The 19761-nt window shown below is 36.6% G+C and overlaps 1 protein-coding gene across 1 annotated transcript in view; it reads left to right on the plus strand.

The window, feature by feature from the left end:
* Positions 1-1074: 1074 nt before the first annotated feature.
* The window catches only part of abat (4-aminobutyrate aminotransferase), a 28957-nt gene continuing 10270 nt past the window's right edge, over positions 1075-19761 (plus strand). Inside the window, exons 1-8 of the mRNA XM_016488502.1 lie at positions 1075-1397; positions 8846-8998; positions 9675-9772; positions 10460-10489; positions 12161-12278; positions 17678-17727; positions 18825-18905; positions 19306-19398. Of these exons, the coding sequence (XP_016343988.1) occupies positions 8929-8998; positions 9675-9772; positions 10460-10489; positions 12161-12278; positions 17678-17727; positions 18825-18905; positions 19306-19398 (540 nt within the window). The 5' untranslated portion in view covers positions 1075-1397; positions 8846-8928. The remainder of the gene's footprint in view (positions 1398-8845; positions 8999-9674; positions 9773-10459; positions 10490-12160; positions 12279-17677; positions 17728-18824; positions 18906-19305; positions 19399-19761) is intronic.

Consider the following 19761-nt stretch of genomic DNA (forward strand, 5'->3'; position numbering starts at 1 on the left):
CCTCCTAACAATCCCCATATCTACTGATTGGCCTCATCACTCTGGCTCCTCTCCACCAATAAGCTGGTGTGTGGTGGGTGTTCTGGCGCACTATGGCTGCCGTCGCATCATCCAGGTGGATGCTACACACTGGTGGTGGATGAGGAGATACCCCTGACAATGTAAAGCGCGTTGAGTGTCTAGAAAAGTGCTATATAAAATGTAATGAATTATTATTATTATTATTATTAAAAGTCAAGCTTAAATTAAACTTATGAGAGTTTAAGAAAATAAATACTGCACATGAAAAAATACTATAGTAATTTATAGTAAATACTAGAGTTTTTGAACCATAGGCTACTATAGTAATGTGTATTATACTGTATATATCATAGTATTTACAACACGTTGTTAATGAATGCTACAGCATACTGTAGTATTAACTGTAATGAACTGATAAACTGTAGTATAATTTAGTTTTTACAGTAAACTGTATTGTATTGTTGTATAATATACCCTATAGTTGTAGAAAACCTAGTACAGTATTGGGTAAAGTAAATTGTTTATATTACTATAGTTGTTATACTGTATTACCACAGCAATTATAGAATTACCACAACAAATTAATTCCAGTACTTTACTACAGTATGGTTCAAAAACACTATAGTATTTACTATAAATTACTATAGTATTTTTTCAGGTAGAGAGTTGTAAGGCATTCCATGTTTAGCTGCATTTACAATTGTAGCCAAAGCTTTTTATGCAGCAGGTTTTTAAATTTGAAATTTCCAAAGGTGTGTGGAATAATTAGTGTGTGAAAAAAATATATAGGCTCCTATTGTTGTACTTTTATAGCTTGATAAGAGTCATGCTCTGTAACTGAAAACAGTGTTAAAAACTACTCGGCAATAATTCGTGCGATTCTCAAACGCAAGACTCGAAGTACATTTGCAGACATGCACATTTAAATCATTTCGGTCTGTTTTGTGAGGAATCGGTTGGACGAATGATTCAATAACTCGCTCATATCGCCACCTACTGGCATAAAGATGTAGAATAGAAAGGAACAGAGAATCTTTCTGCTGAACAGCGTTCTTGATTCAAAAGATTCGAGTCACGGAGATGAATCAAACCCCAGACTATTAGACTGGAGCTTCGATTACATTAAGGCAAATATGAAGTGCTGACTGCACACAGCTGTGCTCGGTGCAAGGCATCTGACATTTCCGGGAGCTGCAAGTCTCTCTCTATTGGCTGGAGTCGGCGGATCCCCCAGCAAATCCCTCCACTCGCGAAAAAGGCCAGACTTCAAATGATCTTTTAACGTCTGTCTGTGTTCCTCGCTCCTGCGCCCATCTCTTTCTTTTTCGTCCTTCCGCCAAGAACCTACTAGATTTCACCTCCTATACAGCACAAAGGTGAGTCTTAAAATGTCTTTAAGTATCATTACAGCAGCAGCGCTCCCACCGCAAAGCATAAGCATGCGGTTTGTTTTAGTAATTCATAATCAGAGGCATCGCTGCAGGAACGCTTTGGTGAGCATTAATGCAATAGCTAGCGTGTTTCGTAATGGACGCGTTTCTTATGAAACATTGCAGCGATGTGATACCGTAGAACTGGCCTGCTTCAGCGATTCGATTTCCTCCTCGAGTCTCTCGCGTCCAGAACCGTTTGACAGGTCCGATCCAGTCGGAACCGGATACTGTTGCGTCTCCCTTCCACCAGCTGCTTTGTGTGCATCAAGTTTTTCGTGTGAGGTTTCCTCTGCTCTGAGACTGAGACTGAGCCACCTGTCATTTAAATGCATCGTTTATCCCATAATGGATTGAAGCTTTGTTTTGTTTTGTGTTTTTTTTTAATACATAACTGCATTTTTGCCCTGTTTTGCAATATTAAAAAGATAAATTTTATGAAGGTAGAATGACGTCAAAAAGATTTGCATACGCAGGGTAAGAGTTGTGGAAGTGTACATAAGACTGCAAATCTTTTTGACGTCATTCTACCTTCATAACATTTCCTCTAGAAACAAAATTGCAAAAGATACTAAGCCTTGTTTTCAGTTATTTTTCTCTGTTTTTTTTGTCTTAAGCATAAACCTCATAAAATGCTGTTAGATTTATACTTAAAAATCCAAAATTAAAAAAAAAAACATGAAAGGGGTTAAGACTGAATAAATATGATTTTTTTTTTTTTACAGTGATGACCTATAGTTGAACCATAATGGATTAATATATAGAACTGTTTGTTTGTCATTTTGTTTACTACACTACACTACACACACTTACACACAAATACCGTGTTTCTGGCAGAAAACATGGTTACCGAAGTCAGTTTATGGGTGTGCTTGCTGTAGATTGTACACCCACTTTAAAACTTAAAGATATAGAGCATAGATATTTGTACATTTTGCTACGGATGTGTTGGTTTCTGACACTAGTGATGATTATTTATACATCAGTTCAATATTTACCCCTCAGTCTGTATCGTCTACATACATACTGAACTCTCTATGACTTAAAAGCCTGTTTCTTTGAAACTCAAATGGCCAATTTAAATTCAGTAAGATTATTTAAAGCTTAAGTATTGTTTGACAACAAACCCAATTTTTCTTCATCAAATATGTTTACAGTTGATACAGCAGGGTGTACATTACTGTTGAATTTCTCCTTTTGAGTTGTGTTTCCTAAACATCCATGTGAAATGTTGTTTACATGTTCAGCTGCGCTTGATTTAAATATAATTTTAGACTTGTTTGCTCTCTCTCCTGCAATATTATCCTTGAATTGCACACTGCATTCCGCTAAAGGACAATTTATCCTGTGAAATTAAAATAAAATAAAATTTAAAATATAAAATTGGTAGCTGTGGTTGGCAGAACATGGTGACAGTATTTCTGGTATTACAGGATGGCATGGCATTTACCAGTCTACCTAAAGTAACAAAATCGATTTTTTTATTTACCTTAAATAAAATATCTGATAACAAAAATAAGTAACAGAATAGTTTATATAAACTTTAATCATATGTGTTGTGTTGTGTCATGTAAGGACTTCTGTGACTGTTTACTGTCTTTACCATAAATTATAGTTATTACTCACCAAAAACCATTTATTTAGACTAAAATTAAATATAATGCAATGTTTGCCATTTACAGTTTCCACCATATCAATTATCAAAAATTGTAATTACAAAAATTTGTTTTAACAGTATAGTTTTACAGCGCAATGCTTGACAGACAAATCACCTGCTTATCAATTGAATTGTGGAGCAGGTTTGCAGGAATGCTTAATGTTTTTAGAAGGCACATTTAGGATGGCAATGTACATGTAAAGACGGTGAATAGTGTTTATTACTTGTGACACAGTTTGGCTGTTATTCATAGCAACCTCCCATCTGATGGTGAGATTCACATATCTTTGTCCAATTTTTAAGATGCATTTGTAATTAACCCTGCAGTACTGTCTGTCATGCTATATTTAAAATGAATCAGCCGTGCATTTCTTATTATTGAGGTATTGATAGGCATGCATAAAACATGGCCAATTGCTTTTTAACTAGGATTTATCCTTTTAATAGCACCGCAGTTTTCCCTACTGAGGTTGATCTGTCATCCAGACAAGAAAGACAGAGTAGTACAACTGTTTTCCTGAGCTGGTTCCCTTGGCAACTGTCTTGCAGTATTTAGCCGTTTGGAGAGGTTTTACCTTTTCAATCCCTCCGATTGTCCCCTTTTTCATGTACCGTTGCTGCAAAGACTGTTTAAAGACCCTTAATGACTATTTCTACTACATACCTCTCAGATTTTGACTGACTCTTTATATTAGTCAAATTTTTATTGCACTTTCAGTGTAGAGTTCCTGATTCATCCTGATCCTTATGTTTTTAATGAGATAGATAGGGAAAAGCATGAGTGGTTTTAATCCACTTGTATTCATATGAGAAAATGTAGCACAGAATGACTTATGCATGACCTAATAGGCTGTTTAAATCATGCAGAGGGGAATTGGTGTAATGAAGTTTACCAATAGGCTTTAACGGGTAAACGTTAGAGATGAGCATTATGCCCAATGAACCGTGCTCATATCCTCCACTGACAGCTCAGTGTCTTTAGCCAGCTCAACGTTATCAATAGCCAACGATCAAAGTTCATTTGGTGCTAAATATCTGATCGGGATTATGATGATGATTTCTCAAAGCAAGCAATCTTTTTTTTTTAAATTAGGATCAGTTAAAGATTAGTCAATCACGTTTTGTCATCTCTGAAGTTTGAAAATGAGCTGTATTGAGGATGTAGACGCTTTCATGTCTTGTTGCTTACTGCTACTGATGTTATCTGGCTCCTTCAGCGAGGGGAGTCGCTCACACGGCTGTGTTACGTAACACCAGAAAATTAGCATTTAAAAAATGGCTTCGCGTTTGGTGCTGTTGCTCATTGCTCTCTTGGGCCGCTGGCTTTAGTTCACACTCTGAGCTGAGAGGAAGAGGAGCAGGGGGATTGGTGGTGGCTTGGAGTTGTGTAATCCAGCTATTGTTGGCTTTGAAATGGTCCCCCAGCACAGTGACCATACGGAGACCCCTGATGAATATTGATTAGCTGCGCTGGCGTTGAGAGAGAATGAAATGTGATGTGAGCAAAGAGTGTCGGGAGGAGCAGGGGGATTGGTGGTGGCTCGGAGTTGTGTAATCCAGCTATTGTTGGCTTTGAAATGGTCCCCCAGCACAGTGACCACACGGAGACCCCTGATGAATATTGATTAGCTGCGCTGGCGTTGAGAGAGAATGAAATGTGATGTGAGCAAAGAGTGTCGGTTTGATTTTTATACTGAAAATAAGCAGATAAATGAAAGCTCATGTAATGTTTTTAAAGGACCTTGAAGGTGGTGGTGGATTTCCAGTGTTTTTATTGCCTGTACAGTCCTCTCTCATATCATATCAGGGATCAATAAAAATTATTTTTGTTTCTTTGAGGTTGTTTGGTCAGCCAGTTGTTCAAATTTATCTTTTATTATTTAAACGTTTATTACTTTCATTTAAACAGCTTTATTTGCTTTTGATTTGCAATAATTGCTAGACATTACTGGAAATAGGCTACAGCTATAATGTATATGATGTTCAATAACCGATTCATAAAAATTCATAAACACACTCTTAAGCTGGAAAACAATGTATGATCAACAATGTTTATGACTTTCATCTTCTCACAAACCATTTTTCAACAAATTTCAACAAATCCACATCTGTGTTGGCCAGCTTGACGGCATTATGTCACAGAAAAAAGAAAAAAAAGATTTTATACATTTTCATAAAAACACAGGATTTTTTTTATTTATTTAAAAAAATTAAGTAACAGTTTGAATTAAATTGCTCAAAAGCAAGTGTAAAGATATTTACAATGTTACATTATTTCTGCTTCAAAGACATGCTGTTCTTGAAAAATGTATTGTGCTGCTTATTGTGCTTAATATATTGGTGGCAATCACAACTGTTTTCAACTTTGATCATAGTTATTAGAATAATAGAAATGTTACTTGAACATCAAATCATCATATCAGAATGTTTTCTGAAGGATCATGTGACACAGAAGACTGCTAAAAAATTCAGCTTTGCATCACAGGAAAAAATTACATTTTTTAAATATATTCAAAGAGAAAATGTCTAGGCCTATTTTGCAATATTACCGTTTTTACTCTGTTTTTGAACAAATAATTACAGCCTTGGTGAGCATAAGAGACTTCTTTTAAAAAGTTGTAAAAATTTACCGACCCCAAACTTTTGAATGGTATCGTTTATGATCAGTGATAGGGAAAGTGACAGCAACTCCTTATGGCTGATCCCTGATTATTAAATAGAATTTTTGAGACCCCTAGGTTTCACTGACAGTGTCCAGACTGCGTTAAACTTGGGCATGAAGCTGACCCACGATACTTTGACAATAAATCATTTCAAAGATGTATCCACACTCTTTTCCCATCAGCATTCACTGTCAGTATCAGTCAATGAAATAGAATTAGTCCCTATCACTCAAGAAGGGAAAATCAGCTCCATCAGTCAAGTTGTCGCCCCCCGGCTGTTTAACCCATTTTGCTTGCTGGATCCTCTCAGGCGCATGACAACAGGCTTGTGTAACACATATTTTCAGAACCAGTTCTATCCGGTCGATGAGCCGTCTGGTTGGGGTGCTTCTGAGAGACGGAGTGTCTGGATTTTTCTTGCTTCTGCCGCTTTGACTGCGTAAGCGTCCTCAGATCTGGAGCACATGAGAGATGCACTTTCTGCTTCTCCTCTCTTGCACATGAATAAAGATGCCGTGGATCCGCTCTGATGTCCAGCGGGCGGCCAATTCTTCCCTCTGAATTTATTCCTCTGGACAAGCAAACACATAAGACTAGCTTCCTTTCAGTAGAGCAGGAAGACTGATTCTCAGCTTTCCAGTGTCCAGGCTGTGACAGAAACATACGCCATGACATTTAAACTAAGGAGGAACAATACTGGTAAAAAACAAAACAAGGTGTTTAATTCAGCCAAGAACATTTTGTGCATAATAATTGCATGCCGTCAGCATGCTGCTCCTTTCCTAAGCGTATGTTCACTCATTATGAGAGCTGAAGATATGTTGGGATTCCCTCAGGCATTGGCTTTTCCCTTAGGCAGGACTATTCGTCCCAATTAATCTTAGCGCTAAAGTGTGACCGAGTGAGCTCGGGTGAGCTTCCCTGAACCCTGTGCCTGTTGGGAAGGTTTAACGGTACTTGAAAGTCACAGCATTAGTCACTTGTCTGCTGCCCCCAGCCTTGTCCTCACAAGACTCCGATGGTTCCACAGTGCAAAAAGATCATCTGAGGGCCAGTGAGCGTCTAAGCCATGTTGTGATTAACACCAATTAACCGTGCTTTAATTAAGAGGCGTGATGGCCGACTGTCAAGACCACTGGAGTAGGAGAGGATTGATGGGCATGGCTGAACCTGCTGCTCAGAGAAAAGAGGAACTGTCTGTGGTACTGATCCCAGGACTGTCACTTTGCAGACTGTAAGATTTGCTCCCATCTGGTTGTTAATCAGTTTCTGATTAAATTTTTTTAGCACAAAGGCGTAAATGGTGATGTTAAAATACTTCCTTCTGTCCCAAATGAACATGCAGAGACAGCTATTTGTAGAGACAAGCTGTTTGTAGGTTGATTTCACTGAATATTTTGAACACAGTGACACTGTGTATACTATATATGTATATATGAAGAGCTTGGTTCCAAAACGCGATAAATGCCATAAAAAATTGAGTTTCCGCCAAAATCGGTATTGTATCTGGTCGGTATTGAAAAGTCAATTTTAAATTTTACGCAAAATGCGATATCCGCCGAGTTATTCTGTTATGTTTTCTCCCTTTTTCGCCATAAAAAATGGAGTTTCCGCCAAAATCGGTATTGTATCTGGTCGGTATTGAAAAGTCAATTTTAAATTTTACGCAAAATGCGATATCCGCCGAGTTATTCTGTTATGTTTTCTCCCTTTTTTTTCAAACCGCGACAAACTCCAGTCTCCCTTTTCTGCAGAATGCGATATATCCGCTCAACCAATCACAGCGCACCATTCCACGCACTGTAAACAGTAACAACCAATCACAGCGCACTATTCCACGCACTCTTATCAACCTACAAACAGCTTGTCTCTACAAATAGCTGTACAACTAGCTTTGAATACACCCGGCATCCTAGTTTTCCTCATCTATTTTGTACTTTGTGATCAACAAACAAACAAAAAAATTAGGGCTGCACGATAAATCGCATGTGATTATGCGCATCTCGTCAGTAAAGCAGGTTCTGTGAACAGTAAATCTCCATCACGTGCTTTCAGATGGAGCGGCATTTAATACACAGAGCCGTAGATCACTGCAATATCGCGTTCATAATCGCAGATGAGTCGCATTCGATTATGAAACACCTGTGCAATAATCATGCTGTCTAATCAGCATCTTGATATGCCACACCTGTGAGGTCGATGGATTGTCTCGGCAAAGAAGAAGTGCTCACTAACACAGATTTAGACTGTGATTAGAGAAATAGGCCTTTTGTGTACACAGAAAAAGTCTTAGACCTTTGAGTTCAGCTCATGAAAAATGGAGGCAAAAAAAAAGTGTTGCATTTATAATTTGGTTCAGTGTAAATATATATATAGATACACACACATACATACGCATATATATATATATATATATATATATATATACATATACACACTGCCGTTCAAAAGTTTGGGATCAGTAAGACTTGTAATGTTTTTTAAAGAAGTCTCTTATGCTCATCAAGGCTGCATTTATTTGAACAAAATTACAGAAAAATGTTATTACAATATAAAATAATGGCTTCTATTTTAATATACTTTAAAACATAATTTTTTTTCTGTGATGCAAAGCTGAAAAAAAAAATAACAACATAAAAGTGAGTAAAATGTGTTGGTTTTGTATATGTTGTTTTTGCTATTGTAACTTTAAGACCTCTGTGTGTCTTAACACTGCAATTGGCTAAGTTCTGGCAAGATGAGTTACTTAATACTAATGATATGTATATGTGGGTGGTGATATGTTTATGCGATCATGGTTCTGATATCACAACCACAAAGGTGTCTGAAATACTGTTTTTGTAGTTTAAGAAATCCAGAAGTATATAGAGTAGTATAATTAAATAGTATGTTAAACTTTTGTATTTCCAAAGATCAACGGAATTCCTTTAATGTCACATACAATTGTACATATCATGACCTGGAGATTGTATTATCTACCAGAACGTCTTTGATTGTGACATTTTCGTAACCCATATCGGCTTCCCACTCCCTGGAACTCCCTTTATCTTATCTCTGTCTTTGTCTTTCCTCAGGTGAAGTGAAAGGCAGGTGCTGTGTGCTGTCTCTCTCTCTCTCTCTCTCTCACTCTTCATCTCTGTCTCGGTGAGTGCTACACATGGCTTCCTCACTCCTGACCCGCCAGCTGGCCATCTCCCTTCAGCAAAACCTGCGACTCGCCGCTCCAGGTAAAAATACCACGGAGAGATGGAGGACTAAGATACACTCCGGTCTTAAAAGCTGGTTTAACTTCCCGGTCAGATAGAGGACAGAGACTGTAATGTTCTCAACCTACCAGTGACCCTCAAAAAGAGCTGGAGTTGTCACAGAGACTTTATCGAAGTGATGCAACTTCACACTCAGCTTAGGAAGTGAGACGCTTCCTTTAAAATGATAATGATGTGCGGTTATGGAACCGAATGTTGAGAGGGACGCAGTTCAAAGTTTCCTAACCATGTAAATGAGTTACTGGGATCTGGTTTTGTCCAGCTTTGGCTAGTGAATTCTGCATTCGTAGAAAAGTCTGTGCATGTCTCGTCCTTCAGTGGCTGGTCACGCTGATTCAATCCTGCCAGCGTTCTTCATTAATCAGTAGCTTAGTAGTGAGACGTCCCATTCACTTCTGTAAACTTGTGTATCCCCTCAAGGGGTTACTACTGTTCAAATATGGCTATAAAAGACTGGCTGTTTAGATGTATTCGTTGACCACTGTTCAAATATACTGCAAAAGTACAAAAGGTCTTACAGAGTTCAGTTGGTTAATTACTTTGAGATGCATAAATGCATGACTAGGCATTTTTAGGAAGTTACTTTCACTGAAACTGACTCAACCTTTCATAATTTATAATTTCAATTTTGCATTAGGTTCCAGATATGTCAGCAAAACTGCCACAAAGACAGTTTCAGAGTTTGAATATGACGCCCCATCCATGAAAACTGCTGTGCCAGGTCCAAAGTCCCAGGTACACTCAGCATTTTGACACTTTTGCCATGAGATTTGTCACTTGATTGCAGTGTGATATGACTCTGTAGGAAATAAAAAAATTTAATTTGGTATTTTACTATAGGCTCCTTGTATAAAAATCTAAAGTTTGGACACCCATGCTACTTATGACTTTTTTCCCATTTTTCAAAATAAATAAATAAGAATGAACACAAATGGAAGAAAATGTAATTATGTTGTGAGTAATCACACTTTGCTTTGATAACACCCTTTTTACACACACACATTTTCACAACCTCATTCATGAGGTGCATCCTGATCAAATTTCCAAACAGTACTGAAGGAGTTCCCATGTTTGCCTGACACTTGTTGGCCCTTTCCCTTCTCTATCCAGTACAAAACAAGAAAGAAAGAAAAAAATTGAATTTTACAAATTTTAAGTCAAGTCAAGTCTCCATTATTTATATAGCACTTTTTACATTGCAGGTTGTGTCAAAGCAGATTTACAGTATTAAACAGGGAAATAGTGTGTCGCCTCTGGCCAGACGAAACCAGCAGTTTATTTCTTAAAGCTTAAGCACTTAAGCATAAGCATATTTCAGATCATAAGATAAATAATTTGTGTCCAATCTTTGTGTGTTTGAAGCATCTTTCAATAATGCAGCAGAACAGAATGACTAATAGGTTAATTTCTCTCATTCAACAGGAGCTGCTGAGACAACTCGGAGAGATTCAGGTGAGATAGACATGGAAACGAACTTTGGTGTTTGCTCAGTCAGTACACACACAAATGTACCTTTACAAACTTCTGTTATGCAATTAGATTGAGGTCTTACAGATTCTGTACATGCAGTTTGTTACATTGCCAGTGCCGATCAGGTGCAGTTCTCTTAATGATTTAAGTATAATGAGTCACTTTTTCAGACAGTACCATACAAAACAAACAACTATATGAGAAACATTAACAGCAGTAAAGCTAAAGTGTGACAGCCCTCTGATGTGACGTCCAGCCATATTTCAGCCTGCCTGGATGTCTTCTGCTTATTGAGTGATGAATGTATTTCGGTAATTTATCTGAGAGCCGTCACAGTCTTCTTCTGACCGCTTTGCTGTGGATGAGCACATAGATGTGAGCTGACAGGCATCGATGAAGCTAATATCACAGATTCGCTTCGCCGCGGCTCCTGTGCGTGTCTGCTGGCCGCTGTCTGTCTCCCCTGCATGAGAGCAGACATAAGAAGAGTCATAATCTATTCATCAGATGGGCTAAAAATAGATGCTGCATCAGGTTCGAAGCCACACAGGGGGAAAAGGCACTTTCATTAGATAAAGCACCGCTGCTCACAATTTTGCGGTAATAAGTCACAGTGCGAATCATGATATCTTCTGCTTTTTTCAGTTGTACTGTGCATGTGAGGAATAGTTAAAGGAATAGTTCACGCAAAAATTAAAATTTGCTGAAAATGTACTTAGGTCATTCAAGATGCCAATGAGTTTATTTATTCATCAGAACAGATTTGTAGAAATTTATCATTACATCACTTGCTCACCAATGGATCCTCTGCAGTGAATGGGTGCCGTCAGAAACAAGAGTCCAAACAGCTGATAAAAGCATCACAATAATCCACAACACTCCTGTGCATCAGTTAACATCTTGTGAAGCTGCGTGTTTGTGAGAAACATATCTATAAAGATGTTTTAACTTTAAATAGTTGCTTCCGGACAAAGTACGAGTCCTCTATTCATAATATTGTCCAGTTAAAAAAATCATCCCATCTGAATCAGCAGAGAAATATGCACAGATTAAGCACCGTTTATAATTGATTACGGTCTAAAATAGTTATAAATAAATACATTGGTGGATTTTGGTGTGAAAGAACAACAGTTGATGGGCTTTTTTTTTACTGAAGGAAACATTAATATGGATTCTGGACTGGTATTTTGGCCCGAAGCGGCATTTTAAAGTTAAAATGCTTTAATGATGGATTTGTTTCTCACAAACACAGTTTTTCACTTCTCAAGAAGTTAATTGGTGAACTGGAGTTATGTGGATTACTTGTGGATTTTTGTAATGTTTTTATCAGCAACTGATGTAATGCTGATGTAAATTTGATGTAAAACTGATGTAAATTTTCCAATTTTCTACATCTTGGATGCCCTGAGGGTGAGAAAGGTTTCCCAATTTTTCTTTTTTTGGTGGACTATTCCTTTAAAGAGAATATATTTTACATTTTTGTGGGATTAAGTTTTGTTTTTCTGATGTTCAGCCCCTTCAGCCATTCACTGACTTGGAGCTGATGCTCTGCCAAAAACATAAATAAATAGTAATAACACTATCAGGTACGCAGATGGAGCACAAATCACCTTGATAGCAACATTCAGCTCTTGCTTGTCTCCTGGTCTGCAGAATGTTGGAGCGATTCATTTCTTCTGCAACTATGAGGAGAGCAGGGGAAACTACCTGGTGGACGTGGACGGCAACCGAATGCTGGACGTGTACACACAAATCTCCTCCATCCCCATCGGTGAGCTCAGCCAATAAGCAGATCCCTTTTACAACACACTGACACATCTAAAACAGGAAAGCAGACATCTTTAAATTAATGTCGTTGTGAGTTAGTACTGGCTTTTATTTAGTGTCAGGGGTATTTTGTGCCACTTGAAGGGATAGTTTACCCAGATAAACCCGTTAATTCACCCTCATGTTGTTCCAAACATGTATGATTAGACTTTTTTTATGTGTAATAAAATTTTTTATATTTCTGTATAGCTAAATGAAAATTGGAAGTGTTGCCTTTGCGACTAAGTGAAATAAATTATTACATGAAAAATGGCAACTTTTTTGCAGCTTTATTTTAGTTAATAAAAATGTTTTTTTATATTTTTAGTTAAAGGGGTCCTATTATGCTTTTTCACTTTTTCAACTTTAGTTAGTCTGTAATGTTGCTGTTTGAGCATAAAAAAGGCAAGGCAAGGCAAGCCAAGTTTATTTATATAGCACATTTCATACACAATGGTAATTCAAAGTGCTTTACATAAAAGAAAAGAAAAACAATAATCACAACAATAAAACAAGGAATTTAAAAACTTTGAAAATTATTTAAAAATTGATTTAAGAGGTTTAAAATGAATTTAAGAAAATGATTATACATAAAATATAGTGCAATCAGTTCGGACATTGCACAGTGCTCATTCAATAAATGCACAGCTAAACAGATGAGTTTTGAGTCATCAAGACTTTGTAAAAGAGCATAATAGGACCCCTTTAAGTATTATGTATATATATACAGTATAGTATAAATATGTTCAGTAAATGTCAGCAGTGTCCTGTGGCTTTGCATGAAGGCACGTTTGTTGTGGATGATTAAAAGTGAGTGACCGGATCTGAATAGTTGTGAGGACTGCCGGATTACGGATACAACAAACAGACCTGAGAGACAGAAAGAGCGCCTTTCCTCTGTCTGCATGCTATTGGTTTGGTCCGTTAGCTTACTTGCATTTAATCAGCCTCAACAAATTGAGTGAAGCTACTGTCTCTCGCTCTCAGAAATGCCTTCAGGTGGTGACTCAGATTTAATGAGCTTTGATTTCCCTCACACTTGCTGCTCCGGTATCATTTCGACGGAAGTGCATTATGGGATATTTTAGTTACATTAGTGTACAACCCCCAGTCACCCGCAGCATTCACAATGACAGACACATGCATACAGAAGGGATGTAACATTTTCTTCTTGACCACTGAAGCAGCAAGAGAAATTAGTTTGTTTCCTTCATGCATAACGTCAACATAACTGCAATCTACCTGCGCTATTACTTAATGTTTTACTTAAAATTTAATATCTAGAGCTCTCTGTGATCCTGGATCAGCCACTGAACCGATTTAGTCGTCAGTCTGCAAAACAGATAACTCTGCCACTTTTGATATCTGACAAAAATGAGAATATTTTCAGATAACTGAAAAGTGGGTGGAGTGCTAAGCTAGTCTGTACTTGCTTGTCAAGAGTTCATGTGAATGTTTTTCCTTTTCTGTAGTACATTTTGTACTCTGTGTAGGTATAGGACATTAAAGGGTTAGTTCACCCAAAAATGAAAATTAGCCCATAAATTACTCACCCTCAAGTCATCCTAGGTGTCTTCTTTCAGACGAATCCAGTCGGAGTTATATTAAAAATTGTCTTTGATCTTTCAAGCTGTTTAATGCCACTCAGCGGGTGTTGCATGCATCAGTCCAAAAGAAGTGAAATAAAAAGCGCCCATCCATTAAGAAAAAAGTGTCTCACACGGCTCCGGGGGGTGAACAAAGGCCTTCTGTAGCGAATCGATGCGTTTTTGTTAGAAAAATATCCATATTCAAAACGTAATAATCACTTTAATGTAGCTTGCGCCAACAGTTGTACACGGAAGCAGCTCCGGGGGAATGACGTATGAGGTCAGCGTTGCGCATCTGAGTCTCGTGAAAACCAACGTTTGTTAACGGGATCAAAGGAAGCAAAGTTTCCTTACTTTAGCAAAGGAAAACCAGTCTCCTCTTGGCTTATATCGAAATCCTCCGACATTCTTCTTTACAAATCCTCGTTTTGTACTTCTAATTAGTGATCATTGTTTTGTTTTGAAAACAAAACCGCTGCGCTCCCGCGTTCGTCACTTCTGAACGGCGCATGCGCAAAGCTGACCTCATACGTCATCCACCCCAGAACTGCTTCCGTTTACAACAGTGAGCGCAAGCTACATTAAAGTGATTATTACGTTTTGAATATGGATATTTTTCTTACAAAAACGCATCGATTCGCTACAGAAGGCCATTGTTCACCCCCGGAGCCGTGTGAGATACTTTTTTTTTTTAATGGATGGGCGCTTTTTATTTCACTTCTTTTGGACTGATGCATGCAACACCCGCTGAGTGGCATTAAACAGCTTGAAAGATCAAAGACAATTTTTAATATAACTCCGACTGGATTCGTCTGAAAGAAGAAAGTCATATACACCTAGGATGACTTGAGGGTGAGTAATTTATGGGCTAATTTTCATTTTTGGGTGAACTAACCTTTAATATGCATGTAGCATATGTATAATTAAAGGAAGTATTTCTATGAAAAGATATAAAAGATTTTCAGAAATGTGCTCAGGCATTTAAACTCTTTTTTTAGATTATTACTTGATAGTTTACTCTATGGCAATAAAATCATAAAGATGGATCTCAACATGATGTAAATAAGAAAACAAAAAAGATAAAGTTCACCATTTTGATATTTTTGTAACCTTTTTAAGTTTTGATAATAGAAATTATGAATCCTTTAAAATGTATATAACTTGATCAATTTATATGACTTTAGTTTTTTAAAATGAATAGACTAATACCACAAAACATAATTATGGTAATAGCTTGGTTTTTTACATATAAAAAATATTAATTATATACGTTTTAGTTTTTTCTAAGAAAACATGTATTGTTTGAAATATGTTGATTAGGGGAAAGGGAAAAAAAATGAAGAAACCGTGAAAACTTGTCCAGGCCAGAAATGATGATGATTTAAACCAAAGTTTATGATTTAAAATTCATCCCTATCTTCACTTGTTTGTGATTAGGCATCTAACAGTATAAAAATTTCCTATCGCGATAATTGCCAAAACACAGTATTTATAACAGTATTAAATTGCAAACTAAATAATAAAGTGAAAAGTGACGTGACATGTGGCCAAGTATGGTGACCCATACTTGGATTTAGTGCTCTGCATTTAACCCATCCAAAGTGTACACACACAGCAGTGAACACACACACACCGTGAACACACACCCAGAGCAGTGGGCAGCCATTTTTGCTGCGGTGCCCGGGGAGCAGTTGGGGGTTCGGTGCCTTGCTCAAGGGCACCTCAGTCGTGGTATTGAAGGTGGAAGAGAGCGCTGTACATTCACTCCCTCCACCTACAATCCCTGCCGGTACGAGACTCGAACCCGCAACCTTTGGGTTACGAGTCCGACTGTCTAACCATTAGGCCACGACTTCCCCCTATCTTCTAGTTAGACTTAACTTCTAACTTCTAGACTTAACTATCTTCTAGTTAGACCTATCTTCTAAGTTAGACTTCTCCTAACATGCGGACATGCTGAAAAACAGTAACACATTGCACAAAGAATATGTACAAAGTAAACAAATCTTTCAAACAGATTAAAGTGCAAAAGAACAGAACTCTTAAAAAAACAATAAAGAGTAAAATTGATGGGATCTTTAGTATTGTTTGATAAACACCATAATGAATACAAAAATCTAAAAACTATTTTTTCAGAACAATGTACATTTTTATGCAGCATGCATAGAGTGTTGTAAATTTTGACTGGTTGATGGAAATATGCGACTGTACATCTATTTGTGATATAATAATAATAAAGGAAACTACTATATGTTAATCTTAAAGAAATATAATTTACATTTTTAGCCAACAAATATGATGACATGAAAATGTACTGCATAACAGGAATGACCCATGAGGTAACAGCTGGTGTTTTCCCACAAACGCTTCCATGCTTGTTTCTGTTGAGCTCTCAGGACTGGAAGAGCCAGTTGAATGCAGCGGTTGGAACAGAATGAACTCAGCATTCAAACTGAGGTCCAACTATTGTTCTGTTTCACTGCGTAGTGAGCTGTAGGCATGCCGCTTTAGAAGGTTGTCATCTTGCCTAATTTCTAAAAGATATTTTTTGAGAGATTAATTAGATAATGAAAAGTATTTGTGTATATTATTATTATTATTATTATTATTGTTGTTGTTCTCCTAACATGCGGACATGCTGAATATCATGACAGTGTTCAGCTTTCTGTTTTTTGACAGAAGGGAACAACACAGCCCAACAATGTTAATGCCAGATATCTTATATATATCTAATATAAATTAATTTTCTCTGCTTTGCCATAACTTGTCTGTTATATGTTCAGTATGTGCAAGAGCTCTCTGCTGGTCATAGCTGGGATTGCTATGCAGAGTTTTATGTAATCTCAATTTAAAGAAAGAAAAAAAAACACTAAACATTATGTGCACTTAAAATTTGGGCAGGACACACGTTCATGTGAACCTTGGCATTTGTTCAGTTTGCTTTGGGTGAGTCTTGTTCTGCAGACATAACAGGTCAGTTCAGGCATGTTTCCTCTTGTTGTTATTATTATTTTTTTTTTGATTACATCTCTTAACTGCTGCATTCAACGAAGTTTTAAGTAAAAATATTACAGTTAATAACAAGCTCAGTCAATCTTAACTGCATTTTATCCAAGAAACAAACTAGAATGCAGTACAATTAATTATTAATCTATTAATAATTATGATTGATTCATCTCAATAAATTGAGTTTGTGCACAGTGACTCCAAAAAGTGTTTTGGACACTTAAGCCAGACTTTAAATAAAGGAATGTCATTGCATTATGTAATAAAATATTAAACCATTATTTAAGCTCAATTCTCGGGTAAAACATTTCACAAAATGGTTCATTTTTTAATAAAACTGTAGATGTGTTGTTCAACAAAGACATTTGAACACTTTTTTGAAGGGAATTGACTTTATACATGCACCAAGTAGTTCTGCGAAAAGCCCTAGCAGAATTATATTCCATTTGGTTTGATATTTTGTTATACATTACAATGACATTTATAAGTATTTAATTGTGGCTTTATTAAGTGTCCTAATACTTTTTGGGGCTTTGTATTATAGTATTTACTGAGAGCGACTATATCAATTATCCACCTAAACTCACTAGCATGCAAATACGCTTTGTTGCCTTCGGCTCCAATTGACAAATGTCGATTCGACAAAGGTTAATTCAATTGCTGTTTGTTTTGGTTGGATTGTGTGCGTGTTTACAATGTTGAATCTCTGCAGATATCACAATACATGTATAATGAATAGACTGACGATATTTTCGATCTTCCTTTCTAGGTTACAATCATCCAGCATTAATGAAAGTGATGACCAATCCAAATAATGTGGTGAGTCCTGATCAGACTGTGTAATCATTGTTTGTGTGTATTTATAGATTGTAGAATGAAAATTAGATTTGCAGTGATCTATCAGACAGAGCAGCATGAGTGTGACAAGATGAGAGATTTTTTCAGTTTGATACTGATATGATTTTTTTTACATTTCAGTGGCTTACTTCAGTTTTGCCCTTACAGAATTAAATTCACTTCCTTTATAATTCACTTTTAGCAGATGGTCTACTGTTCTAAAGTTTGCGATCTGTAAGATTGCATTTATTTGATCAAAAAATATAGTAAAACAGTAATATTGTGAAAAGTTATGTTGATTTTAAATATCAGTTTTAATATATTTTAAATGTGATTTATTCCTTATGATGGCAAAGCTGAATTTCCAGCATCATTACTCCAGTCTTCAGTGGCACATGATCCTTCAGAAATTATTCTAATATGCTGATTTGCTGCTCAAGAAACATTTCACATTATTATCAATGTACAAAACAGTTTAATATGCTTACTATTTTTGTAGAAACCATGATACATTTTTTTTCAGGATTTATTTTTTAATGGACAGTTAAAAAAACAACAGTTCTGTGAAATAGAGTTATTTTGTAACATTATAAATGCATTTACAGTAACTTTTGATCAATTTAATACAACCTTACTAAAGTAAAAGTTTCTTTCAAAACGAAATCTTACTAAGTCCAAACTCTTCAATAGTAGTGTATACACACTTAATATTAGTAGTCTTTTTAAAATGGACCAAAAAGACCAAAAATATTGATTGCTCGTCCTTCGCTACACAGATTTTTATTGAATTCAAAACTTTCCAGAATGAGAATGTCCCGACCCCTTATACCACCTGTAACTGACAAGCTAAGTAGCAAGTAGCCAATCATGTTCATCTCTGTGACATTACTGAAGCCTGTTGGCTTTTATAAAGAAGGACATGCATGTTTGACCTAAACTTCCTGTTTCAAAGAAAATGGATAAATATAGGAAAGAAATACTTTTCTCGGGCGCTTAAAACATTTTTATGAAATAATGAAATTCTTAGGGTCACTGTTTCCTTTAGTGAATCCTTTTTGTGTGAATCTTTGTTTTCACAGAGTGCATTTGTCAACCGGCCGGCGCTTGGTATTCTGCCACCTGAGAACTTTCCAGACAAACTGATCGAGAGCGTGCTGTCGGTGAGTGTAGTTGAATTGCAAAAATCACAAGTAAAGCATCTCTTAAAAAATCAATCTGTGTTCATATTTCAAAACATCCAGGAAAGCTGATTACAGTATATGTCTGTGTGAGTTATTGCTGATTTTGCTGAAACGCTTCACAAGTACAGAGTAAGGACTACGTTTTGCACAAGGATTACAGATTGTCTGGATCTGCCCCAATAATGAGGCAACTACAACCTTTCACTTGAAGAACAGCTTGTGTTCAGCAGTTATAAAACAGCTCATTGTGATTCTCGTAATCTTGATAACATGCTTTGCAGATATCATAAATAAGTGCACTCTTTTTCATATTGGCCGGAAGTGGCTTGCTATTTATTGTAGTGTCGAGTGCTGTAAATGACACTTTCTTCAACATCAGATTGCCCCTAGCGGGATGACGCGAGTACAAACCATGGCCTGTGGTTCCTGCTCCAATGAGAATGCTTTCAAGACCATGTTTATCTGGTACAGAGTGAGTATACTTTCCTCAGTTTGCTCTTGCACAGACTTGATGTGTCATGACGACCCACACAAAGCACATCTGCTTTATGTACTCTAGCTGTGATATTGGTTGTATTCTGGCAGTAATAATACACATGAAGAAGCAGTCTTCTAAAACTGTTGCAGAAAAAACTCACTGTAGTAACTATTAAATATAAAAATACTAGTGAATATAATTATTTTTTTCCTAATATAAAAACAAAATACTTTATGATAATAACTATTCTGATATTTTCATTGGTGTTATTGCTTACATTTATATTAGAATTTTTCAAATTACTTTATATTATGGCTGTTATTGATACAATTAATCATAACAAAATATGTGAACCTG

Source organism: Sinocyclocheilus anshuiensis, unplaced genomic scaffold, assembly GCF_001515605.1.
Source record: "Sinocyclocheilus anshuiensis isolate Anshui unplaced genomic scaffold, SAMN03320099.WGS_v1.1 scaffold461, whole genome shotgun sequence".
Lineage (NCBI taxonomy): Eukaryota > Metazoa > Chordata > Actinopteri > Cypriniformes > Cyprinidae > Sinocyclocheilus > Sinocyclocheilus anshuiensis.